We start from the raw sequence: 27701 nt of genomic DNA, 5'->3' as shown, positions 1-27701 counted from the left end.
TGTTTTTAAAAGTTAAGGAGTTTCTTTAGTTTTTTGTCACATAAAACTAATAAGTATTAAATATAATTTTTTAAATATATATAGCTTTAATGTATATAAAGCCATGGCTAAGTTATTTAGTAAAGATGGTCGACAACACGGGTTTTAAAGTGGATGAACACAAACGTTAATTTAAAAAAAAACTTCCTTTATATCTAGAAATTTAATCAAAAAAAAAAGTTTTTTTACAAAAAAGAATGTGGGGAAAAGGGCTAGACCCCCTGGCCTCCCGGTGTCGTCGGCTCTGCTAAAATTATTTCTTATTATTATCGGAATTATCTATGATATATTCATCTTTTCATTTCTGTTTTATTCGTATAATTATTATTACTTTGTTTTATCATAAACTTAATTGTTTTGTAGAAAGATTTTTAATTCATAGAAAAAGATTCATAATAATTTTCACTGAAACCTTTAATCATTTTATAAACAACAAATTATTGTTAACACAGTTTTAATTATCGATACGTTGTAATTTTTATTTAATAATTTCCTGATATTGTCTGTATCTATGAGTATAAAACAGACAAATTGATTTCATTATTACTTTTCAAGTAAACAATAGAGAATTGATTTGCAAACAAAATAGTGTTTTTAAAATTTAATATGGTTCAAGAAAAGGTTACATTAAAAAAAAAATGGGAAAGCCTTTATCAAAGACAAAACGAGCGAAAATTTTCTCCACATACTTCTACTTTATTAGAAGGTATACTTTTATTAACACTAGCATATTTGAAGTTTTTCATCTGTTTTTTATGTTTACTTTTACCATTTCAGAAATAAATATTTTATAGTTTAATTGAAAATTTTTTAACAATTTTAATTAACTGTTTCAAATAATTATTTAATCCTTTTTTTTTATCTAAAAAAAAATCTTGCAAAGCTTTTACTCGTATCATGAAGCCAATATAAGAAGATAATAAAATGTAAAAAAAGTTTTTCTCTGTTTTTTTACTTCGATTTTTTCAGTAACTCGTAAGTTAAATTAAAGTGATTGAATCGATTTAAAAAACATAAAAATCTATTGATTTTAATCGGCGAAATTTTAAAATAAATATTGATTTTATTATTATTGTTATTATTATTATACAGTTTCTACTTAGTTTTATTTTATTTTAACTTGTTTCAATTTTGTATTTACTTTTAGCTAGCTTTTAAAAAATTTTTTGTTTTATCTAAGATTTTATTTTTCAAAAGCTTTTTAAATTTGTAAAGCTCTATAAACAGATTGTGTCGTGATGGTACTGCTCGAAATGTAATCATTATTTTTTTTCCTGTTAACTTCCACAATACATAACTTTAAATGACATATCAAATTGTTATTATTTGAAATCTTAAGAGCCATGGAATAGAGGCGTGTAATACCTATGTGTGTTATTGAAACATATGTGAGGCAAGTATTGAAAATTAACAAGTGTGTACGATCAATACTGAAAAATCTCCTGTATAACAAGCATGAATAAAATTAATAATTTTAATGATATCGCATTAGGAGCCTAGGCATTTATTTTGCTATGATTCGGTTTCTACACCAGAAAAAAATTAAATTTTTTTTTTCAAAAAAATTAAATGAATAAAAAAAAGAGGTACACCCTAGAAGATTTAAAAGGTATATTTTGCGTCATCGGTAAAGAAGGAGGCGTGAACTTTCAAGTTCAATGCTTCTTTGAGGTGCTTTGTGATATGACAAGCGTATTAAATTGCTAAACAAACCTACAATAAAACAATATTGTGAGGTTGTTTGGTCAATACAAAGAGCTTGTGGTAATATAAAACAACTGCGCTGTTGTTTTATTGCTGTTTTAAACAGCTTGTATGTTAGTTAATACAAAAAAAACGTTTGAATAGGGTAATAGTCGACCTAATTATTCTTCTTGAAGTTGTACGGTTAGGTTCTATGATAAACATTCACAACATTTGCTGACGTAACCTAAATATAAAAAAATAATAATGAGATTTATTATAGTATACAATTCCCAGTGGACACGGTACCTAAAAATGACGTCTTTTGAACGGTCAAAAGACGTCCAAATCGTTCGAAAGATATTTAAAAGATATCTCTTTCACGTCCTGTGCCCACTGGATTACAGATTAATATCATTTTAATACAAATTAGTATTATTTACAAATACATTATTAATACAAGTACAAATAATACTTATACTATACAAAAAAAAACTTTTTTTTTTTTTGAGGATCTCGTTTAATTTCTATTTTTTAGACTAATTTAGAATCAGAGCCAAAGTTACACATATTTTCCATTAAGTTGCTCATATTTCCCATTTAATTTACTTATATTTTAACTAGGGTTTTCAACTGGTTTATTACAAGTGGTGTTTAATACTTATAAAAAAGAATAAAACTTTACTGTTTCATTGTATTTAAAGAAAATTTATAGTTTTCAATATATAAAAAAATTATCATGACCATTCAAGAAAAAGACTAACTAGGTCTTACCTAGGAACAAAAATATCTCGAAATTTTCGCCCCAAATGTAAAGGGTACAAAATTTTCAACCCCTTTATTTAGTGGAGAGTAGAAACTTTACATAGTCATTACTTTTGAACAAAAGATCACTAGATGAAGTTTAAAGCCTATTGAGTAAATTAAATTTGTTTAGGTGTTAGAAAAAATATTTTTTTAACATACTATTGCCGTTACTCAATGGGAACGCGAACGTCCATAGCACGTCCAAAATGGTTCGTTCCGACGTCCAAAATTGATGTCGATTGGACGCACCAAATCAACGACTTTCGTCTGTCCAAAATAGTCTTTTCGGAGGTCCACAATAGACACTTTTGGACGACTAAATTTTGTCCGTTCATTCAGCGTTTAATTTTATTCAGTTCATCCCATACCGACGCCATTTCTAGCAACTATAAAAAATGGAGTCTTGATATAAGAATGAAATTTTTATTTTCCCACAAAGTCTAAATTTAATATACGCGTGTTTTTGGGATTCAACACGAGTGGCAGCCCTCATAAGGATAAAAATAAGGTTACTTCATAAAATAATTAAATCCCAGTATGTGTGTCCAGTATTGACACAAATCATTACAAAAAAATAAAAAGAGTAATATTTTTGACAATATAAATACAATCTAGCAAAAACATTATTTTTTGGCTCGATTTAATATGTCGCCAACGGCACCCTTGATGTTGCTTGCATCATAACCAATTTTATCACCAACAGAAGTATCTAAAGAAATAATATTTATCACAAAATTGTCTGTCAATCATAGAGCATGTTTTAGAAAATCAAAAATAAACAATTCAAAGCAAAGTAAATAAACTTTGCTTTTAGTGTTAGTATTACTAATGCAATACTAATGTATTAAAATGTAGTAATACTAATGTATTAAAAACAACCACAAATATATTTGCAAATATTGAATAGGAGAAAATGAGCAATGTACTACTGCTTCACGTTCTGCTATTTACTGTTAACAAAAATATTTCAGTCTTATATAAGATGCAATAGCTATAAACTCGCAATCGATGCATTTGCATGAGAAAAGTCAATATTCGGGCGTGATTTTTTAACACCCCACTTTTGCCATAGCTTTCCTGAGATCTGAATCTGCTTATAAACTAGGAACCATGCACCTTTGATGCATTTATAATAAGGAGTGCTTATAAATTTACTTTTTCCTTTTCTTACATTCTCACTAAATAATGCTGGTTTTCTATGATAGCATTCAAAACATTTTTAACTGTTTTCCGTGGAGTTGCTCCTCCCACTCCTCTCATTTGAGTAACTATAAAAATTATTAAAATAAACATGATTAAATATTGAACCAAATTTAAATACCATAAAGTCACAACATATTGAGAGCAAATTATTCACCTTTTTATACAAGTTTTTAAGAGTACTATTATATATATATATATATATAAATATATATATATATATATATATATATATATATATATATATATATATATATATATATATATATATATATATATCTGTGTGTATATACATATATATATATATATATTTATATATATATAAATATATTTGTACATATACATATATATAGACGCACATATATATAAATGTATATATATAAACTTTTTGCTTTTAACTGAACAGCTAACTTAAACACCAACCCTGACAAACAAGGCTGCTGTGGTTAAATTTAAATTAAGCACGGTAGTTTAAGGGACAAGCAAGGTAGTTTAAGTGTTGGGTATACGTCACAACACCACATCTATTACTATTATCAATACAACTATTATTATTTTCACTAAGTTTTTACACACCCAGGCATCACTCTTCAGAAATAATAAAAATTGGAATATAGACTTTTATTGTCAAATTGAGTGAACATTAGAAGTTACTTTGCATTTTATAGCATTTGAACTTGTTTTTAAAATATTTTCAATACTATTGAACCTCTCAAATTGATTTTTTTTTCCATATTGTCATCATTCAAAACAAAAACAATATCTCGACTTTGTTTGATGCTTTTTAGCCTATCAAGAATTTGGGCTTGCAAGTCTTAAATTCGCTAAAACTTTTTCTGCAAATTTAAAGCAAAGTATATTGAAATTCTAGACAAAGAATAAAATCAAAAAAATAGATACACGGATACATTCATGTATCAACAAGATACATGTATCCAAAATACATGAATGTAACAACATTAAAAAATCTTTTAATTCAGAGTAACATTTTTTTAACAGTTTATAATCATTATTACATAGTTGTGTGACTTAAATAGCCTTGCTGTTTACGCCACACAACTAATAATCTCTTTCCTTTCGTCTCTTAATAAAAATGATATCAAAAAAATTTATAAATAATTTTTTTTTTCATGCAAATAAAAATAAAATAAAATAAAACTCACATTGTCATCTCTTGAACTAAAACTCTACCTTCAACTATAACTTCTCAACGCATTTACAACTTTTTCCATCATCATTGACAATAACTTTACAAGAATTAGAAGCCACAGGTTACAAAAAATAACTAGTTTTTCTTTAACTACCAACTTATTTAAACCTAAATTCATTATATATATATATATATATATATATATATATATATATATATATATATATATATATATATATATAAATTCATCTTATGCACTCATTCACTCATCACATTCATATTATATACATATTAATTCATCTTATGCACTAATGAAGCTCAAATAATACAAAGTGAACTATAAAAACTTACTAGGTATGTCATTCTTCTCATCTAAAATTATTTAAATATAAAAATAATTATTCCACTAAGCTTAGATTTTGGCCACTCTTTCTTTATCATTAATTTCAAATTTTTAAAAAACTAATAAATAAAAAATTATAAATTAACATTTAATGTGTACATAAGTAAAAACTTAAAGTTGTTTAAATATTAAACTGTTATAAATCATCGGAAAGAGGATCAATGCAGTATTTTAAAGGTGAAAAAATTATCAAAATCAAACAATTTCTTCAAAAGTTATGACAGTTTTAGTACCGATTTTTTGATATATGGATTTGTTGAAGAAATTGTGGTCAAAACTAAGTTTTTTTTTAGCTTAAATAGTCATAACTTTTTCAATTCTTATTAAAAATACAAATATCTTGATATCAAAAGATAGGTGTAAGAGTGGGCTATAAATTTAAGCTAGTCACTAGCCACCTGATGATCCAGGGGGGACTGATGGGCAACAAACCACCACCTTTACCATAAGAAATCAAACACTTTTTTCAGAAAAAAGTCTTTTTTTAAGACATAAATAATTTAACATACAAAAAAGCTGTTTATATTAAACCACCAAAGCGTATGAGAAGCGTATTTTACCAATGGAGGTGGGTGTGGTGGTGAAAGATTAAATAGCTGCATAATACACAAAATCAAACTATATTTCTCTATATATACACATAAAAATACACATTAACCTCTTATCAACTAATGAAGTAACTAATGATACTAAAGAATTAAAAAGGAGTTAGTAGTAGCAATAGCAGTATAACAATAATTTACTAAAACTCTTTTTAACAAAATAATACAAACATTTGTCTAGACTATATCTACTGATCTTAAGCTAAAAGTAACTAATTGATATTGAATGTATAAATTAACTAACTGATATCCTTGGCTGCTGCCATTAAAATGCTTTAAACAGCTAAAACAATATAAAATGTTTTTCATTGTTTACATTACATGTATTATACATAAAAATTTTAATAATGTTACCAATATACATTAGCTATATATGACCATATTTTATTTATATTATTTATTACAGTTGATAGATTACTTGTGCTAAAAAAAGACTAGTATTTAACTAGACCTTTTTTTAGCAAAAGATGCAACAACAAGTAGTTGCCTATTGCAATTGTTATTGGAGAGACTTACAATGCAAGATAAAATATGTAATAATATTACTAATACATAAGTTACTTAAAAATTCAACTTTAAAGTAAGGAAACATTAGTATTCATTAAATAACTTTACATTAAAGTAAGGCAAATAATTTCTTTTTAAAATCTTAATAAATAGGAAACAATATCGAAAAACTTTATCATTATTTTCCACTTAATATTATCTAATGAAAATTTTATTTAATCTAAATTAAATATAAAAAATGTTTAACTAATCCCTCTGTCTCCCGTAAGCATTTCAGGCAAAATGTCTGAATCAAATATAAAAAATGTTTTTGACGAGCCTGGACAAATATACCAAGCTTATTCTAAAATTTTTTAAATGATATTTTTATGAATTACATAATGAATGAGATGATAATAAAAATACGATAATTAAATACTTATAGTTTGCAACTAGTTTTATAAAACACATTTTTGTAATGCTTATTAAATAAGCGGTTTAATATCATAAAAGTTATATGTAAAATATATAGAAGACTCATATAACTTAAGTCTTCTATATATATATATATATATATATATATATATATATATATATATATATATATATATATATATATATATATATATATATATATATATATATATATATATTAAATTTTAACACACTTAGTGTTTTAAAATTTTAACATGATTATGTTTTTTGAATTACAGAAAGTATTCAGATAAAATTTTTTGATAATTAATAAAGATTTATTATCTGAATAAGGTAGATAAAGTTGACAAAGGTAGGTAAATAGATGCTCTACACATAATGATAGTATTATTTTCAAAGGAGTATTGTGTTATTATTTTAATTATAATAATATTTTTTTAGGTCTACTCTTTGCTCAACTAAAGATAAGTATCACACCAGCAATGATTCACGGTGAAGATTCTTTGAATGATCAATTAGTTTTAAGCAACTTCTTGTGTGCCCCTAACTTGGCCTTTAATACAATCACAGAATACAATACTAAACTAGAAAACGAATGTAATAAAATTGATATAAATTACAGCGACAACACCAACATAGAAAAAATTAATGACGATTGCGATAATAAATTGTATGAAACGATACCTTTCACATTTAAATCAAATTCAACAAATTTTATAACGGATCAAAGTACCAGTCCTTTAAGCCTACAAAAAAATGAATTTGATTTTACTTGTAACAGAGAAGAGCTGGCGCCAAAAATTCCACCACGACGTAAACCAATTGTAAAAACATGTAGTGTGCCAGTTCCTCAACTTAAAATAAACACATTCAATAAAAAAGGTTATTCTCTTAAAAATAATTTTGGAAATTTTAAACAGAACCATTCCAAAAAGTTCTTAAATACGCTGAATAACAATGCAAGTTTTTCAAATAAATTCATACGTAACTATGAGCATGAGACTGTCAATAAGCAGCTTTCTGACAAGTTTTACAAAAAATTAGATAAAAATAGCAACAACTCAATAAAAAACCGGAGGATTAGTCAAACAAAAAAACAGGCTAGCAGCAAACAAAGGTATTCTTACAAGTCTAATCTTAAAAAAAACAATTCAAGTTTTTTTAACGAAAAAAAGGGTAACATTAGGTCCTGCAGCAAAATTTTAAAGACCCAAAAAAAGCATCGCAATATTTCATTAAAACTTAGCAAAGTAATTTATCAAGTTCTTACTTTGCATTCCGACCTATCGACAAATAATAGCGTTACGAGTTTAAACTATTGTCCGCTAAATGATAACTATAACAAACCAAAAGATACTCAGCACTTTAGAACAGAACTTTTAAAAAACGTTGCAATTATATCTGATATTATAAACCAAGAATCCTGCACATCAAACAAAATTAATATAGCTGAAGAACAGTGTTGTGGTGTAGAAGTTTCACGAAACTCAAATATTTATCTAAAACCTACTTTTTATGAGCTACCTAGTTTGACTGATGAACCTAGTTTGACTGATGAATCTAACTTTGCTATGAGCAATTTGTATGAGCAAATCGGAATTAACTTTGAAATTATTTCCTTTGATATTTACCAGCCTTTACCACCTTTACCTTACAATCAACTAAGCTTCCTATTTAATAATGATGTCAATCAATTTAGAGAAGAAGACTTGGAAAATGTTGCAACTTTAACTAACAATAAAAACAATAAGTTAATCTCGTTAAACAAAATAAATTCAGCTGAAAAAAAATGCTGTGGAGTAAAGATTTCACAGAACTTGTCAAGTATTTATCTAAGCCCTACTTTTTATAAGCTACCTGATCAGAGTGATGACCTTAACTTTGCTAAAAACATAAATGATACAGAAACACTTACTCAAATAAATTCAAATTTGTACAACCAAGTTAAAATGGTTTCCTTTGATATTTATCAACCTTTACCTGGTTTACCTGACGATTATCTAAACTTTTTAAATTAGTAATGATACCAGACAATTCAGAAAATAAATTTTTGAAAACGTTGCTATTTTAGCAGTTAATAAAGACAACTAAAAAATATTGCACTGCATACGTTGTACGAAACTCATCGAATATTTATCTAAAATATAATTTGTATCATCTATCTAGTTTAATAGATGAACTTAACTTTGATAAAATTACTCAATTGGAAATAGAATAAAATATAAATAAGCAACACAAAAACAACATATTCATGAGCTTTCACCTAAATTACCCTTTACACAATTTCAAACATTCTCCTTTATTTTAATGTTGTCTAAACAACAAATAATGAAATAATGAAATTCGATGCTGTAAAAATAAACAAAAAAGTTTAAATACACATATCAGAAAATTTTTCCTTTTCTACTTGATATTATAAGTACAAAGCAACAATTTTTAGTATAGACTATTAATTTATTAAATATAGACTTTATATCATACCTTTTTTTAGTCTTTTGACTATTTTACTTTTGAACAACTTTTTTTTAGCAGTTTAACAGAAAGTTGTAATTTATAATTTTCTTTTTACCACTATTTTTTTAGTATTTTTTGCAGCATTGAGGCAACAAAAGACAATATTCTAGCGTTACTTAAGACACCATTTTGATTTTTTTTTAGTCTACTTGTAAGATTTAATTGAGCTATTTTCAAATTAAAATAAAAAAAACTGCAAAAGTCTTCGCACATATGTGCTAATTAGACCCATACTACAGTAAGCTAAATCTATATTAAAACAAAAGCTAAATTACTATATTTATTTTGTCAACTTACTTCTGTAATCTAGCCTAAAACAGTAACTAAATTACAAAAAAGAATTATTATTTACAAGAAAGAATTGTTTTTTTTTATAAATTACTAACTTAATTTGTATTAAATTACATTTTTATTGTTTTAACTTACCTACTTATATGGTAGACAGGAGAAGGCAAATTATGACGTTTTGCCAGAATAGAACAAAAAGCAAGGATTTGACATTAATTGTATTACTTTGTAAACCTCAACCTGCGTTTTAAATGATTATAAATTATTGCGGGACAAAAAATATATTTTTTAGCTAAACAAGATTTATCGTTTAATAAACTTTATTAATTTTTATTATTTTATAACTTTATTAATTGATTAATCGTTTTAATAAACAAGGATCCCGGTTGAAGCGGGATGTTTTTTCTTAAATAAGCACTACTTCTCTACCCAGTGAAAAAAACCTCTTATCCCAAAGGGTTCCCATATGTGTTCTGTCTAGGATATTTTGAAACTCTATACAGGCTCAGAATAGGCAGAAATATGAGCAATCTGATTCGCTGGTTTTGAAGAGGAAAGTGCGCCTTTGTTGAAAAACATAATTAAACGCAAAACAAGCGAGTTTTTGAAATAAAATTCAAAGTAATGATACACTAAGTTAATCAATACTAGTCTTGTGTTACTATCAACGCAGTAAATTAATTTTATTTTAGTTTGCTTCAGAGCATTTAAAAGGTATCAAAAGAAAATTTTCACTCGTAAAAATCTCGAAATGTCACTAAAGTTTATCTTGGTGATCGAGATTTTATCTGTTGTTAATTTAAAGAAATGGAAAAAAATAATATGTGTTAAAGTAAATTCGAAAAGATCTTTAAATGCGTTTCTCGTAAAATATAATGTCCTTGGCTTTAAAACATACTCAAACATAAAGTTTATATGCAGTTGCACGAGACTACTGGTGAAGAAATTTATTTATAAACTGATTTATATGTTAATTACAAAGAGTTAAACATTAAAGTTTTTAAAAAAGAATTTGTACTGATTGCAAAACTAGCTTACATGTTTCATGTCAATATATTAACTCTAATGAGATTTTGTTTTCACGTTTTGTTTCATCCTTAGTTTTGAGGGAACTGATATTTTTTTTATTACATAATTCTAATAAAACTTCTTCCTGAAACCATTAAACAGTTTTTGAAGGTTTAAAAAAAATTCGGCAGACTATATTAACTTATATATAAAAGATGACAATTGGATATTTTTACTCTATTTGAAATTTTTAACAAAAAAAGAAAAGTTTATGTTTGTCTAGTGAACAGTAATTTTTTGTACTGTTACACATAAACACTGACATTACAAGCAAGAAAAAGTATTGAAGTCAAATAATTTGACCAAATAATTAAAAATTGTGGCATCAAAAAAAATGCAAATGATTATGGCATTTGCTATTATTGTAATAATTGAAAAAAAAAAGATTAAAAAAAAAAATAAGTGGTAAAAATTTAATATATAATAGAAAAAGAGCAATCAAGAAAAGAAAAGAAAATTTTTAGAAAAACAAAGTCAGCTGTCACGCTATGCGTTTTTGTTATTATAAAATGTTTTTGTGTAAACTCTTGAAATATTCAACATGAATTTGCATGTTTCTTTTTTCTACCTCTTTACTCTTGGCTCTCCAATAAAATGTGGTACGACGTTTTGTAATCTGTTAATTACTAGATAATCCTGCATTTAAAGCTAAATTGTAAATGTGAAAAGATTTCTAAATGTGTTTCTTGTCAAATGGAATGTCCCTATTCTATGAAGCATACTCAATACAAAATTATATGCAATTTGGAAATTTAGCAAAAGAAGTGATATTTGCTTTTCTACATAACAGTTTTTTTGTACAGTTACATATAAGCTTTGATATTCAAGCCAGCAAAGCGTATTGAATTTTTTTTATATCATTATACAAGAGGTATTCACAGAAATTCAAAAAAAGCGCACTTGATTTCATTGGTTATACCAAAAATAACATAAAAGAACTATCTTTAAAATTTAGAAGTACGAAATACATTTTATAAAAAAATTTTCTTTTTCATTTTTCTAGAGCAGACAAATTTTTTTTTCTTCAGGAGTATTTAATGTAAAATAAATTGATAGCATAATAAACATGTCATTTATCAAAATTTGTTGTTTTATTTAATATTACAACTCTAATATCAGTTGCTATTAGAGGATAAACATTTTTTACCAATTATAGAATAAAATAACCTTTTTTTTTTAGGTTAACAGCTAAATATCAACAAACATGTTTTATATGTATTGAATTTTAAAATTGTAATAAACTACAACATGTTGTTTTCCTGTTTCTGCCTTTTACACTTAGTTCTTTGTAAAGGTGTGGTAAGTTAATTCTTTTTAGTAATCAATTAACTATATCAAAACACACTTGTTGACATCAAGTTATAGACTTTTTCTTATGGTTTATTAAGTTAAAATGTCTTTTGATCTTTTATTACTAAAATACTTAAGGTAATCCAAATCAGCTCTTGCTTACAATTGCTTTTAATTTGAGAGTGTTGCAAATTACCTGGGTTAGCTATAACAACCAGTAAGCAATATTCTCAAACTTAAAATGTTATAGTAAGGTATATAATTTATATATGAAAGTATTTTGTGTAAAGTTATGAAAAGGAATTAGGGAATTTTTAAAAATATTTTTCTAGCTAAATGATAGGATTAATTGGGAACTTAATGTGAAAGAAATCATACCAAGTCATCAATATTTTATGGATATTACTAGATAAATTATAAAACTGTTATAAAAATCTATCGTATGAAAATCACAGCATAGTCAAGTTTCACTATCTGGTTAATAGTTTGTTACAATGGTTGTCTTTTTTAAGTCTTAGAGTTATAAAAACCATTAGGAAAACAAACTACTTGTTTGCTTTGGATGCTTGACTTGATTTTAAAATTAAATCACTGAAGTGAGATTACAGAAAACTGAGAGAGTTAAAATATTAACTGGTCGTCTACATTGGTAGTTTACATTGCATTTTACAATAACATTGTTTACATAGATATTTTGTTTCAAATCAGAGTGGCTGTTCTGCACTTTGGCGTAAAGCATTGTTTTGACGTAAAACAGTATTACTTTGTTTATTTACTTTATTCGAAAATTTTATTTCCTTATTCAACTGTTTCACAACAAACTCATTATAGTGGTTCTCCCCTTTTCTAAAGTCATATTCAATCAGTCAAAGAGTTAATCTTGTGGCGACTAATAATTTCCTTCAATCAGTCAAAGATACCGTTGATTGAAAATTACTCCAGTTTTAATTTTTTGTTGTTGTTGTTCATTATTAACTTTTGTTAGTTCTGCTTAAATACCCATTATTTGATTTATACATTACTCCATAGTATATAAATTGTCTATATTATATGTATATATTATGTATTGCATGTATGTTTTATTTTTATATATATTTGCATATTTATGTATATATATATATATATATATATATATATATGTGTGTGTGTGTGTGTGTGTGTTTGTGTGTGTGTGTGTGTGTGTGTGTGTGTGTGTGTGTGTGTGTGTGTGTGTGTGTGTGTGTGTGTGTGTGTGTGTATGTATATATGCACATATTTATATGTATTTAATAGTTTTATCTTGTCATATATACCTTATTTTATCACTTATATTTATCTTATTTATTTTATTTTATCACTCATATTTATACTAAAGCAGTATAGTTATATTACAAATCTTATTTATATTTAAAACTTATATACTTATATTTATACCAATACTATATACTCTATTACCTTAAGATTATTTATACTTATTATTTAAATATAAAGTATCATAGTATATATATAGTATTTATAATATATCTATCATATAATATGATTCATATTATTTATTATTATCTGATTCTTATAAGTAACTATATTTTAGACTACAAATATTTAATACATTATCTGTTAGAATTTATAAATTTCAAAAGTGTTACATTCTTTACTTTTAAAATATTGTTACATTCTTACTTTTTATCAAAATACTCACACGCATTAATGCATAGTGTTCACTAGTATATAAAATATAATATATAGACTAAAATTTGAAACCAAAAATACAATAAAACTAATAAAATAAAAATATAAATGTCATCAATAAAAATATAAAATTCAGAAAATAGAAATAAAAATATAAAACTCTTAAATTAAAAATAAAAGTATAAATCTCATTAATTAAAAATAAAAATAAAAACCTAATAAAAATAAAAATATAAGTTTAGTTCAACCAAATACCCTTTTCTCATCTTCATTATCCTAAATGCTGAAGTGAATAATATGGTTGTAAAGTCTCCTTGTAGTGTTTGTTATAAGACCGTAACATGTAACCAAAAAGCTATACAGTGCGACTCTTGCAATAAGTGGATCCACATTAGGTTTAATAATGTTGATAAAAAATTCTACAACTCTTTGATGACTGAAATTGGCTATTGGTACTGTTTTAATTGCTTGGAAAACACTCTACCATACTCTTCTCTGACAGATAAGGATTTTAAGGTCACTATAAATGGTGCAAATACTTTTACTCATAATTTATTTTATGACACTTCATCTAACTAAACAATCTTTTTTAAAATAAACTTGACAATGATGATATTAATTGTAAATACTATGATACAACAGAGTATAACAAAGTTATTAAGATTGATTCAAAAACCTATTTACATGTTAATATATCATCTCTGGCATATTACCTTGATGATCTAAAACTTCTGCTTTCCCTTATGAATAATAAACCCAATATCATTGCTATATCTGAAACTCGGTTAAATCACATAAAAACACTTAGAACCGATATCACTTTAAATGACTATGTCTTTGAACGTACTGATTCTCGTATAAATGGCTATGTCTTTGAACGTATCGCTTCTCGGCCTAATGGCTGAGATCAAGTGTAGTATCTGTTCTTATTTTGGCTCCGGACCATTTCTCAATTGGTTACGGTGTTGTTAGAAAGCAGAAACAACACATGATCGAAACCGTAACAGTCGATAGCGGTTCTTGGCGTAGTCGCTTTTTCAGTGTCTCCTTCAACGTCCGGAAATCTCAAGGCGATCCGTCCACTCCGGACGTAAAATGGAGATAAGCCATTAAGTTGGCGCTGCTCTGTTTCGGCGGAGTGGCAACTAAGCCCTTAAGTGGGCCTAAACAAACCCTTAAATGGGCCAAAATATGGAGTCTCGGTTCCTAAATAACACTGCCTTCTAGGGCCCTGTGTAAGTCTGTTTTCAGCTGCAGGTCACTCTAGTTGGTTGGTAAAAAAAAACAAAAAAAAACTGATTCTCATCTTTATATAGGAGGAACTATTATATATATGAAATCTGAATTAAATTATAACTTGAGATCTGACCTCAAAATTCAGAAAAAAAAGAACTAGAATCAATCTTTATTGAAATTTTACTGCCATCAGAAAAAAATATTATTGTAGGTTGCATTTATCGCCACCTATGTATGAACACTAGTGAGTTCAATATCACTTATATACAAACCCTACCCGGGAAAAATAGTTTTACAGAATTTTTAAAAATTTTTGGAACATATGGTCTATAGAAATTCTATAGAATTCTATAGAATTTCTATATAAATTGACATTCTGTAGAATTTCTATAGAATTTCTATAGACCATATGTTCCAAAAGTTTATAGAAATTCTATAAAACATTTTTTCCTGGGTACTCGACAACTTATCACTAGAGAATAAAAATATAGTTCTTTTAGGAGACTTCAACATTAATCTTTTAAAATATGACTCCAGTAATGATGTTTCTAACTTTCTAGATCTTATGTGCTCTTTCTCTCTCTTCCCATTAATTACTTAACCAACCAGAGTTACTTCAAAATCAAAGACACTCATAGATAATATATTTGTAAACTTTAACACCCCAAGTAGTAAATCAGGCAACCTAACAGTATGCCTTGCTGACCATCTTATTCAGTTCATATCCTTTCCATGCAAGAACTTAAAACAGTCTCATCTTAAACTATATCGTAGATGTTTTTAAAATTTTGATGAAAAAGGTTTTCTTAAAGACCTTAAAGAAACTGATACTTCTAAGTTTTTGGATACACTTAAAAGATTACTTGATAATCATGCCCCTTTCAAAATGTATACCAAAAAAGCTAATAAATCTTTATCAAAGCCATGGATTACTAATGGAATCATTACGTCAATAAAATTAAAAATAAGTTGCACAAGAAGTTTATAAAATATAAAAATTAGAATTTAAAGCTACAATACTTTCAAAAATTCAAATATTATAGAAACCAAATTAATAACCTACTGCAATACTCAAAAACATACTATTCAACCTACTTTAATGAAAATCTAAGTAACCTTAAAACACCTGGAAAGGAATAAGGAGTATTATTTATATTAAATCAAAGGACAACAATAATATATATAGTTTAAATATCAATAATAAAACTATAACTAACAAGAAAATAGTTGTAAACACATTTAATGATTACTTCTCTTCGTTTGCAGATAATCTTGCTAAAGAAATTATACTTCCTAGATTTCACTTCAGCCACTATCTAAAAAACCAAAATCTTGATACTTTTTTTATATCTCTAGTTACTTCTCAAGAATTAAATGACTATATCTCTATCTTGAATCCAAAAAAAGCACCGGACCCAATAGCATTCCTTCAAAAATAATGACCTTAGCATCTCAAGAATTGAGCTTCCCCTTAAGTATTATAATAAATCAATCTTTTCAATGAGGGATATTCCCTGACTTATTTAAAGTTGCAGAAGTTGTTCCAATTTTTAAAAGCGGCTGTAAATAAGATCTTTGTAACTATCGGCTTATATCCTTACTCTCAAATGTAGGGAAACTAATTGAAAAGCTTATGTATAACAGGCTACTTAGTTTTTAAATCTATCAGATATCTTATATAGTCTGCAACTGACTGCAAAAACTGAAACCATACGCGAGGCTTTGCATCAAATACAATTTGCTGGTGGAGTGTTTGTTGATCTGCAAAAAGCTTTTGATACTGTCAACCATGAAATTCTATTATCAAAGCTGTATCATTGTGGTGTGCGAGGAATTGCTCTGAACTGGTTTAAATCATATCTAAACCATCGTCTTCAAAGTATTACTATTGGTAATATCTCATCCACTTCTAAGTTTACGTCTATAGGTGTTTCTCAGGGTTCAACTCTGGGCCCCCTTCTTTTCCTTATCTTTATAAATGATTTAAACACTTGTATACTAAATAAGTACCTAAATTATGAACTGGCATCACTGGTTCAATGGTTGCGATCAAACAAAATATCTTTGAATGTCAAAAAAACTAAATTAGTTCTATTTAAACCTCAAAGCAAAAAAATTGCCAAAAAACTTAATTTTAGAATTAGTGGTCAAAAACTAAATATTGTAGATATTTTGTTTTTGACCACTAATTCTAAAATTAAGATATAAAACAAAATATCTGGGCATATTATTAGATGAAAATCTTTTGTTCATTCAACAAATTAAATCCATATCAAACAAACGTCGAGCAAATGGAATGCTTACCAAAATAAGGCATTTTGTGAATTACGAAACCCTTGTGAATATTTGGCATGCTATTTTTAACTCCCATCTACGCTATGGTTGTCAGATATGGGGACAAAGTTCATCCATTTATAAAAAAAAACCTTATAAACCTCCAGAATAAATCTTTAAGAATAATTCACTATCAACCTAACAGTTTTAGTTCTGACATACTATATAATCTTTCTAAAATTTTAAAGCTTGACAAACTTATCTAATTATCAAACTGTGTTCTTGTATGGGACATTGTCCACAATAATACGCCCAGCTGCTTCACTACCTACTTTAAATGCACAAATGATATTCATAGTTATAAACTTAGGTCTGTATCTTATTGTAGTCTCTCTTAGGTCTGTATCTTATTGTAGTCTCTCTTAGGTCTGTATCTTATTGTAGTCTCTCTTAGGTCTGTATCTTATTGTAGTCTCTCTTAGGTCTGTATCTTATTGTAGTCTCTCTATGCAAACAAACGCGTAAGTATGGCAAAAGTCAATCAAGTATCAATCAATTTGTTGGAACTCTCTTCCTGTTGAAACTAAAAAAATATTCTCCAAAATGACAAATAGAAATGCCTTCATAACCCATGTAAAAAAGTTTATCCTCAATAAAAATAATCAACGAACTATCAGTTATGCAATCACTCCCAAGCTATTCTCTATAACTAAATTTTAAAAAAGTATAAAACTCATAAATAAAAATAAAAAATAACAATAAAAATGTAAAACTCATAAAATAAAAATAAAAATATATAAATGTTCATTTAGTCACAACTAAATACCCTCATTTTCATCATACTGTAAAGTTTATATGGCTCTAAAATTTGTGGCATTGTTACTAAACCATGTAACATGTAATAAATAAACAATAAACTATTTTCAATGCAATCGCCCCGCTTAATTCTTTATAACAATTCAACAATTCTTTATAACAATCAAATTCTTTATAACAATTCAACAATTCTTTATAACAATCGCCCCGCCTAATTCTTTATAACAATTTTTTTTTTCATTCTATTTATTATATTTTAATGCATATTCAATATTTCTATTTCCTTATAAAATACTGTGCTTAAAAAATTCTGGTACATAACAAAACTCTCCTAGGACTTCTCCTTCTTTGACTTTTCTTTCCAAGTCGTTAAACTTCTCTCCATTTTCTTTCCTTCTTTTAACCTGTTATATTTTTTGTTATTGGTATTATAATGATTTTTATATTTTTATTTTGCATTATTAATGATTATCACTATTATATATATAGATAAATATATAATAAAATATATATCTATATATAGTAAAATATACATCTATATATAGTAAAATATATATACAGATTATACTTTTTTATATTACTGTATTTAATTGTATTATTACTATTATTACTATTATTGTTATTATTATTTATTACATTTACTTGTTATTATTATAATAATTATTATTATGCTATAATTTATACCATCATAGGTCTTTACACGTCATCAGTTTTTAACTGTTTGTAAATGTCCCGCACGATTGTATATATATATATACAGTTATTATTAAAGTGAAAATATATTGATTTGATTTGATTTGTGTAGTAAGCTTTTTGACATTTATTTTGATTTTAATACATGCGCAAAAACCTCTCTTTCAAAATCAGCCAATCAGATTTCGCATATCTCTGTCTATTCTGAGCCTGTATAGGGTTTCAAAATATGCATACGGGAACCCACATGGAAACCACGCGGAACAAGCTTTTTTTTTCTCACATTTTAGTATAATAATGCCAATGATATATTATACAACTAGATGTCTAACTTGCGGGGTTTTATTGGACAAAAAATGAAGTCGCTTTTTTTTGTTTATAACAATAGTCCGCCATTTGTAAAAAGGGCAAAAGCTGAAGCCGAAGTGTGGAATAAAAGTTAAAAATGCAAGTCAAAAGTTCCTAATAAATTAAAGATAATTCAAAAACAAATTTTAATAACTTAAACTTAAAATACTTATAAAAGTTTTTTTATCAGCCTGTGTTTATTAAAAAGTATTTTATTCATAAAAATGCTTCAAAAGCGTCTGTTGTTTTACTTTTCTATTCAAAACTTTAATCCCTTTTTAATATAAAACAAATTAAGGAATCATAAATTATTATTTTACAAATATTATAATTTCAGCTTAACACTTTTACGTAAATAGTATTTAAATTAAAAATATATTTACTTCATTTAAAAAAAGAAAAGTTTAAAATATTTGTTTACAAATTTAGTCCGCCATTTGTAAAAAAGGCAAAAAACGGCTTCACTTTTCGGATCGAAGTTAGACATCTAATTATATAATATATCATTGATTAATGCTGATTCATTCAGAAAAAAACGCTACGGAGCTAAAGTAAAGCCTTCCTAATTAATCGTTTTCAAACAACATCCTATCTTAGGGAAGCATTCGCCCCCATTATCCCCCTCCTCAATGGATCCACCCTAACGGATCCACACACAGATTTTAATTTTTTTATTTAGGTGCTCGAAGAAGACCTAACACAGAGCACCGCGGAAGTGCATTTAACCAAGAATCTTACGCCTCCTTCCTTACCGTGACGCGAAAATACGTCTAAAGCTCGTTTCGAACCTGGATCTCCTGCTTATAAAGCAAGCGCTCTAACCACTGCGCCACGGCAGCAGTGGTTAGAGCAATATTTATATATATATATATATATATATATATATATATATATATATATATATATATATATATATATATATATATATATATATAGGGAAACCTGTTGTACCTTTGACCACTTTTTGCTTTAAGGCGTTTTTTGCGTAGCCTATTGAGTAAATCCAAACCATTCAAACTTTATAATATTCTCTTATATTTTGCCCAAAAATTATACTTAGAACTTTTTTTTCATTTGACCAAGAAGTATCTTTTTCCCGCGTTTTAAAAAAAGAAGTCTATTGGTCAAAGGTACAACACGTACGTTGTACCTTTGACCGATGCGCGTTGTTCCTTTGACCAAAATGTTATTATTAAAAAATCATGCAATGTTTGAACCCTTTTTAATATTTTAGCTTGTTATATATTATATAGAAACTTTTGGTCCATCTTATATCAATAAAAAAAATCTAACTATTTTGTAATCAATCCTAATTGTCTAAAAAAAAAACTAGAAAAATCAATCCTTACAATCTTGCAAAGACTTGTGTATTAAAGTTACGATACTCAGTATTACTAATTTTTTTCAATAAAATCAGTTATTATAACTACTTAGATAAAGTCACATATTTTCTTTAGTTAGATGCTACTTACATGAAATAATTAGGATTAAGGTCCAAAACTTTAAACGCGATTTAATTGTACAAAACATATTTTCTAATATATACAGTTATTTTGATTATTTTAGATAAGAAAAGAGCAAAAATATATTTTTATAACTTATGCAGGGTTCCCAGCCAACATTTATGAATTTGCATGCCTTTGCTTGCTACTTTTTACTAAAATTGCATGCTTTTGCATGCTATTTATTAATTATGTTGCATGCTTTTGCATGCTTCTTTTTAAAAATTTGCATGCTTTTGCACGCACTCTATTATATATATAGTGTATATAAATTCATAATACCATATAGATTTTTTAATTTATTATATTTTATAATTAAATATAAAATTTATAACTTATACTTAAATATAAAAGAAACTTGAAACTGATGAGTATAGAATCAATTTTAAATTGTATATAAATGTTTGAAGTATTATTAACAAAACCTTATACTAAAATATAAGTATGCTGCAAAAACATATTGTAAAGTTATTATTTTTAAATTATCATAGAAAACATATTTTTCATTACTTTAGAATTAGTTCAAATTCTACTGGAAATCAAAAAAGAAAAAAATAACAATAAAATATGTACAATACCGGCAATTAATTTGAGACCAGTGATGAGAAAACATTAATTCTATTAAAAATCAATGAAATCTATCAGTTATATTTTTGTTTATGTTTTTTTTCGATCTCAGGGAATAAAGAAACTACAAATTAGTTCATGAAATATACTTTATTTAGTTTTCTTCACAAATATTTCTAACAAATAGAAAACTTAACAAACATTAAAAAGTTAAATTATAAGATCTTTATTATTTTGCACAAGTTTCAAACTTTGCATTCATCAAAATAACCACCACGTTTCTTTATTACTGCTTCACATATTCTTAGCATACGAAAGATTAATTTGTTTAAATTTTCCATGGTTACAGCTTTCCAAGCCTCTTGGAGTAACTCCCATAAATGTTCCTCAGATTTTACTTGGAATTTCTTCACATACTGGTCTATTTCATCCCAAAGAAGCTCAATCGGATTGAGGTCTGGTGACTGCGCAGACCAGTCCATTAATGTAAGGATTTTTTCTTGTACTAGTTGATTCCGATAATTTGTACAAAGTTTAGATTTGTGCTTTGGGTCTTTATCTTGCATAAAAACAGGCTGGCGTCGAACCACCATTCAATGAGCAGATGGAATGGCATGATTCTCCAAAATATTTCTGTATTGCTCCTTTTTCATAATTCCACGAACTCTGATCAAATCTCCTAATTTGTGACCTGCAAAACAACCCCATACCATTATTGAACCTCCTCCATGCTTAACAGTAGGCACAATGCACTGCAGAATGTAACGTTCATTCTGGTGCCGGCGTACAAATATTCTTCTCTTGTTGCCAATTAATTCAAACTTGGACTCATCGCTCCATACTACTGCATTCCATTGACTTATTGTCCAGTTGAATTGTTTGCGAGCCCATTGTAGTCGTTTCACCTTGTTTGCTTTCCTTAGCAACGCTTTTTTTGGCAGCTCTTATTGTCCAGACACACACAAGTTTTTCAGCAGTTTCATTGTATTCTCTCATTATTTGTGGATCTGTTAATTTTCTGTTTGACATAGATAATCTCGTAATACGACAATCACCATGTTCATCTATCTTTCTAGGCTGTCCAGGTCGTGGTAAGTCACAATATTGACCAGTTTCCTTGAAACGCTTGATTGTTTTGTGAACTCCAGTCTTTGATATTTTCATTCTTTCGGCAATTTTTTTTTCTGAAACACCTTCATCAAGTAAAACAATGCGAACTTTCTGTTCAAAGCTTAATTCTCGAACTGGAGCCATTTTAGTATGACAAAATAGAAACTAAAAAAAAATAAACAGTTCAAATAATACAATATTTGTATATTCATTTGCAAGTCATTATATACTATATTGGATCTACATAAAGTATCTACACAAAGCTACCGATAAGTAAAATTTTTGTATACTTTTGTACATAACCAAATTTTTGGGTGCAAAAATGCCCATATCCTATTCTATCCACTTATTTATTGTGTTCTATTTATTTTTGATCCAAAAATAAAGAAGTGCAAATATGATAATCAGATATATTTATTTTTTAAATGTAAATACTATTTTTAACCGCTTGTCTCAAATTAATTGCCGGTAGTGTGTGTGTGTGTGTGTGTGTGTGTGTGTGTGTGTGTGTGTGTGTGTGTGTGTGTGTGTGTGTGTGTGTGTGTCTATATATATATATATATATATATATATATATATATATATATATATATATATATATATATATATATATATATATATATAAAACAAAGACAACAAAATTTTAGTCAATATATTACACTCAACACAAACTCATGTTAACAACATTAACTGTTAAAGTTTACTTTTAGTTTTAATTTCTTGCATTAAAATAGTTTAACTATCTTGCATTAAAACAGGTTTCTTTCAGATTTTATACTCAAAACAAATGTACTTAGTATTATAGTATATTAATATAATTTAATTATATATTATATGTTCCAAAATTTATAAAGTTTGATACTTTACTAAATAAAAAATAACATAAAAAGTTAAGAAAAAAATGTTTTTTCATTAGAACTTTATTTCACTATTTTTTTCTTTTTTTCTAAATTGTCAAGATTTATTTGTAATTCCCTTTTACGCTTTATTCCCATGTCAATCATAGCTTGTGAAGTTTGGCATACAGTTCTATCTAACTTTACTTTGAGTAGTGCTTGCTGAAGTTTTCCATTACCTTTATCAATAGCAGTTTCTGCAACCTCGATGCCAGCTTTGCATACCCTTTATTTAATAAAATTTAAATATTTTGTTCAATAAAAGTCCTATTTGTTATGTTTTTATTCAATGACAAAACTCAAACAATAAAATAAAGAAAATATACAAGTTTTATTAAAACAATGTTAAACAATATACCTTATATCTGCTTCAATAAGTTCGAGATCTGTTTTTTGCTGTTGTAAAGATTTTGTCAGCAACTCTGTTTGCTTTACTTTTTCTGATTCAGCCTTTACTAATTTAGTTTGCTCAGCTAAATAAACTTTATATCTTTGATGAGACTCTTTACAACATTTAATTAAGTTACTTGTTATTGGAAAATTTATAACTCCACCTACTTGATTAAGTTCATCTTTAACTAAAAAAAGTGTTGCAATAAATCAAACTATTCATCATAAAATGTTTTAATATTACTAAAAAAGAAAAAGATAAAAATATTGTTATTTAAACCATACCTTATCTCAATGCAATAACAGTGTCCTCTTTTAAGTTGGTACTGTGAGCTCCTATAAACCTCTTATTTATAGAAAATTCTCTTTGAGGTGAACTGTTGCCATGACTAAGACATAAAACACACTTAAAAAGTGCAAGCAGCTGAGGAAATTTTAAATTGCCAGCTTCATCACATATAGTGCCCACTTGACTCCAATAATTATCTATTTGCTTATATTTGGATTGTTTGTTTATACAATTTAAGTAACAAGTACTAAAAACATTAGACCAATATGATGTTTGCTGTTGAGCGACTGATGTAGTAAATGATTGTGAATTTATAAAAATGTTCTGGGATTACCTCATTCTGATAAGACAACCATTGATCTCTAACTTTATCACACAGAGATTCTTTGGTTGAAGAAGTCTCATTTAGATGAAAAACCGGGCTAAGTCGTTTGTCTAATACTGAAGCAACTTTTAATATTAAATTAGATATTGCACTTCTTGCACCTGGAGCAATCCACTTTTTTGGATGAAGAAATTGAGCATGCTTTAAAAGTGAAACATGAAAAGGTTAGTTTTCTTGTAAATATGATACAGAAACAATATAAAACTCTTTGCACTCAGTCCTAAATTTTTCATCTACTAAATTAGGTAGAGCAGCTCCATGCAACAGCAATTTGACTTTTGTTCCTACTTCAACTGAACTTAGTTTTCTATGGTTTTTGATTTTGCAGAAATCAATCATTAAAATTTCAGGCTGTGACTTGAACTCTCCATTATCATTTTTTAACTTTTTTGGAAGAATAAATTTTTGAAGTAAAAACTTTAATAGCTTCCACTTCGCAGGATAAAGTATGTGAATCATTGGAGATTCTGTTTGAAATTGTACTAAAAATGCTTCAAAATTTTGTGTTGAGAAAGCACAAAAACCTAAATATCCTTTAGTCTGAATATCATTGCGCAGAGCTTCACTAGTTCTTTTGTATCTGTCTGTTTTGAACAAAGCGTTAAAGTTTTTTTGTTTTGGAAGAAATGTTTAAAAATATTCTCTAAGGTTCACTCATTGGTTCCAAAATCCTAACAGCAACATATTTCATAGAAAGCCATTGCGTTTCTATATGTTTATTGGCAAACTTAGCAACCAAATTAGTTACATCAACTAAATTAGCAAAACCTTCACATCTGGCACTAAACAACTTAAAAAAAAAGTGAATATCAATAAATGTTCATCTAAATCAAAGGAAAGATTATTAATGCCTTTTCTAAAAGCAATATGAACTTTATAAAGATTGCATGTACCAAGCTTAATAAAAATATTAACAGACTTTTTCTTTAAATCCAGTGATACCTTCATTTTAAAGGCTTTGTTAACATTTGGCCCATCCTTCACAACTTGTAAAAGATATGCAGAATCCAACTCCAAGTCAGTTTAAAATTTAAATGCTCAACTAGTTAGTTGTGGTCACAATGACCAATAAACAGAGAACCACAATATGGCGCTACAATTTCTCCCTTTTTGTCTGACCAATACTGGAGATATCCGTCATACTGTTTTTTTACTTGCTTGTTGTTGTCTCATCAAACTTTGAAGTAATTGTGTTTTTTTAATATCACATACTTTTAACATAAGGGGCAATTCCAAATTGTATTTGATATTTAGTTTTTGATTCACCTTGCTTATAACACTTTGCCACAACTGAATCAGGAAACATAGAGGTAAATCTTGCGTTGTCATTTTCTGTTGACTTGAAACTATAATTTCAATTGACAACATGTAAAGCTTGCATAATTTCTGCATGAGAGATCTGATCATCTATATGGACATTCGAACATCTAACATTTGAAAGTCTGACTGATTCATTGAACTGCTTTTGGTTGTTTGATATTTTACAAGGATCTTTGCTAACATGTTTTTTACCTTTAAGTTGACTAATGCCACTGGCAGATATACTAAAAGACGTCTTACAGCAAATGCAATGTGCTAAACTTAAATTGTTGTTAACACCTGTGACCCATATGAATCTACTTTCCCAAGATTTTTGGTAAATGGTCTTGCCCATTTATATATTTTAGTTTGCATTAAATCTAGAAAATCTAAATTAACCAAAATTTTCAAACAAAAAGCAGTTTTAAATAAATTTAATAGTATAAATTATTATAATTAATAAAATGTAAATAATATTAAAACATTGTTTATTAATAGACATTTTCTTTTCAAATGAAATTTTATACAAAAATTACACTGTTATGTCTTTTAAAATAAATGAATTTTTAGAAACTTAATTTGAAAATTGATTATTTTTGTTTTTGCATGCTTAATTAACAAAAATGCATGCTTTTACATGCTTTGCATGCCTATGTAAACAATTGCATGCTTTGCATGTTTTGCATGCCGAGTGGGAACCCTGCTTATGTTAGCTGGCGGTCTATATTCATTTACATATGATCATAATGCTTTTTATAGAAAATATCTTAATGATGACAACAAAAAATACAATGATAAAAGAGTAAAATATATTAACTATTGCAAATAGTCAGATCAACATCAAACATAAGATACTGACGCTTAGATGAACCATGACCAATACTTGGTGGTGGAAGTTTCATAATAATATCCTTAAGTTCCAAATCATAAAGATTGTCATCTTCTCTTATAAACTTGTTACAAAAGTCTCCTGATTTCTTAAGATACTTAATTTTGTAAACTATACCAACAACTTCTAAAACTTCTGCTACATAAAATCTAGAGCATTTCTTTCCAGCCAACTTGACAATTAAAAAATCTCCAGAAACAATTTCACTTTCATTATCAAGTATATTTACTCCAAAATCAATTTCATTAGAGCTTTCATCATTTAAACATATGTCAGACTGACTAAAAATAATCTGCTTTGCCATTTTTTTTCTTTTGTTTGAAGAGGTCTTTTTAAATTGTTGGTTATTAGATTTTGAATCTAGAATAACTTTAATTTCAGGGGTATCAGTTAAAATACATGATTTTCTATTACGTCTTTTTGAAGTATTTGTTTTTCTTAATTTGGCTTTAGGATGAGGTCGTATTATCTCAGGTGAAACAATTGATCTTGATGGTAAACTCACAGTAGGGATTTCCCCTAAAACAATAGATGACGTTGATCGTACACTGGATGGAGCAGTTTTAACATCAATAATCTCATTAGAAAGGCAAGCTTCAGTATTCACTATTGGCCTATCAGTAACATTTGCAGCTAAAAAGTCAATATCAGTAAAAATATTTTCATTAAATGGATCAAATCCAGTACATTTAAAACTGTTTATAATATTATTTGGTACAAAAGCATGAGGATAAGCTTGACCAACAAGGTAAGATATATCATAAATTGTGACTGGTTTACCAGCATTGCCTGGTGATATCATCCAGTTATTCATGGCATTGTTATAAAAAGTTTTAAATGGTCCAAAAACACCACGATCAAGAGGTTGCATTTTATGGGTTGTGTGAGGATGAAATGTCATTAAAACTATGCCTGATTTTTTTGCTAACTCAATAACAGAAATGTTTACATGACTCTCATGATTATCCATTAATAGAAGAACAGGTTTTTTAATTGACGGTCGCACATTACTAATAAAATGTTCAAGAAATTGCACAAAAATGACTTCATTTGACCATCCAGACTTATTAGCTGCTCCTACACTTCCAGGAGGACAATTATTTAACATGTAGTCTTTGAATTTAGCATGTGGAAATACAAGTAATGGTGGGATGCTATTTCCAGTAGCATTAATGGCTGCAATCATTGTTACATTGTTGCCTCGTTCAGCACTAGTTATGCTCCCTATTTGTTTTTTACCTTTTGGAGCTAGAATTTTTGGTGGTACGTGGACTGTGGTAATTCCTGTTTCATCACAGTTCCAAATATTTGATGGGTCAAAATGATAACGTTCTAAAACATTTTTGTAATTTTTATATACAATTCTTACAGTTTCTC

At 27.3% G+C, this 27701-nt stretch overlaps 2 protein-coding genes, 2 long non-coding RNA genes and 1 pseudogene across 4 annotated transcripts; 2 read left to right on the top strand and 3 right to left on the bottom strand.

Moving 5' to 3' along the window:
- Positions 1-572: 572 nt before the first annotated feature.
- Positions 573-9199, top strand: LOC124806690 (probable cyclin-dependent serine/threonine-protein kinase DDB_G0292550). The gene is made up of 2 exons (XM_065814064.1): positions 573-745; positions 7247-9199. The coding sequence occupies exons 1-2, from the start codon at positions 646-648 to the stop codon at positions 8821-8823; spliced, it is 1677 nt and encodes a 558-aa protein (XP_065670136.1). The 5' UTR covers positions 573-645; the 3' UTR covers positions 8824-9199.
- Positions 1638-10004, bottom strand: LOC136088914 (uncharacterized). Its single transcript, XR_010642629.1, has 5 exons — positions 9746-10004; positions 5231-5251; positions 4893-5047; positions 2689-3238; positions 1638-1969 (listed from the first exon to the last, which is right to left on the bottom strand). It is a non-coding gene; the product is annotated as an uncharacterized LOC136088914 (long non-coding RNA).
- Positions 10005-14511: 4507 nt separating this feature from the next.
- On the top strand, positions 14512-14620 carry LOC136089164 (U2 spliceosomal RNA; annotated as a pseudogene).
- Positions 14621-21894: 7274 nt separating this feature from the next.
- LOC136088267 (uncharacterized) lies at positions 21895-22320 on the bottom strand. The gene has a single exon (XM_065811952.1). The coding sequence runs from the start codon at positions 22318-22320 to the stop codon at positions 21895-21897; it is 426 nt and encodes a 141-aa protein (XP_065668024.1).
- A 787-nt stretch (positions 22321-23107) lies between these two features.
- Positions 23108-25826, bottom strand: LOC136088913 (uncharacterized). The gene is made up of 4 exons (XR_010642628.1): positions 25056-25826; positions 23748-24926; positions 23431-23650; positions 23108-23298 (listed from the first exon to the last, which is right to left on the bottom strand). It is a non-coding gene; the product is annotated as an uncharacterized LOC136088913 (long non-coding RNA).
- Between the last annotated feature and the right edge of the window lie 1875 nt (positions 25827-27701).

The sequence above is a fragment of the Hydra vulgaris genome, chromosome 12, assembly GCF_038396675.1.
Source record: "Hydra vulgaris chromosome 12, alternate assembly HydraT2T_AEP".
NCBI classification, from domain to species: domain Eukaryota; kingdom Metazoa; phylum Cnidaria; class Hydrozoa; order Anthoathecata; family Hydridae; genus Hydra; species Hydra vulgaris.
The sequence above is the reverse complement of the archived record's forward strand: the minus strand, read 5'-3'. Positions and strand labels throughout refer to the sequence as shown.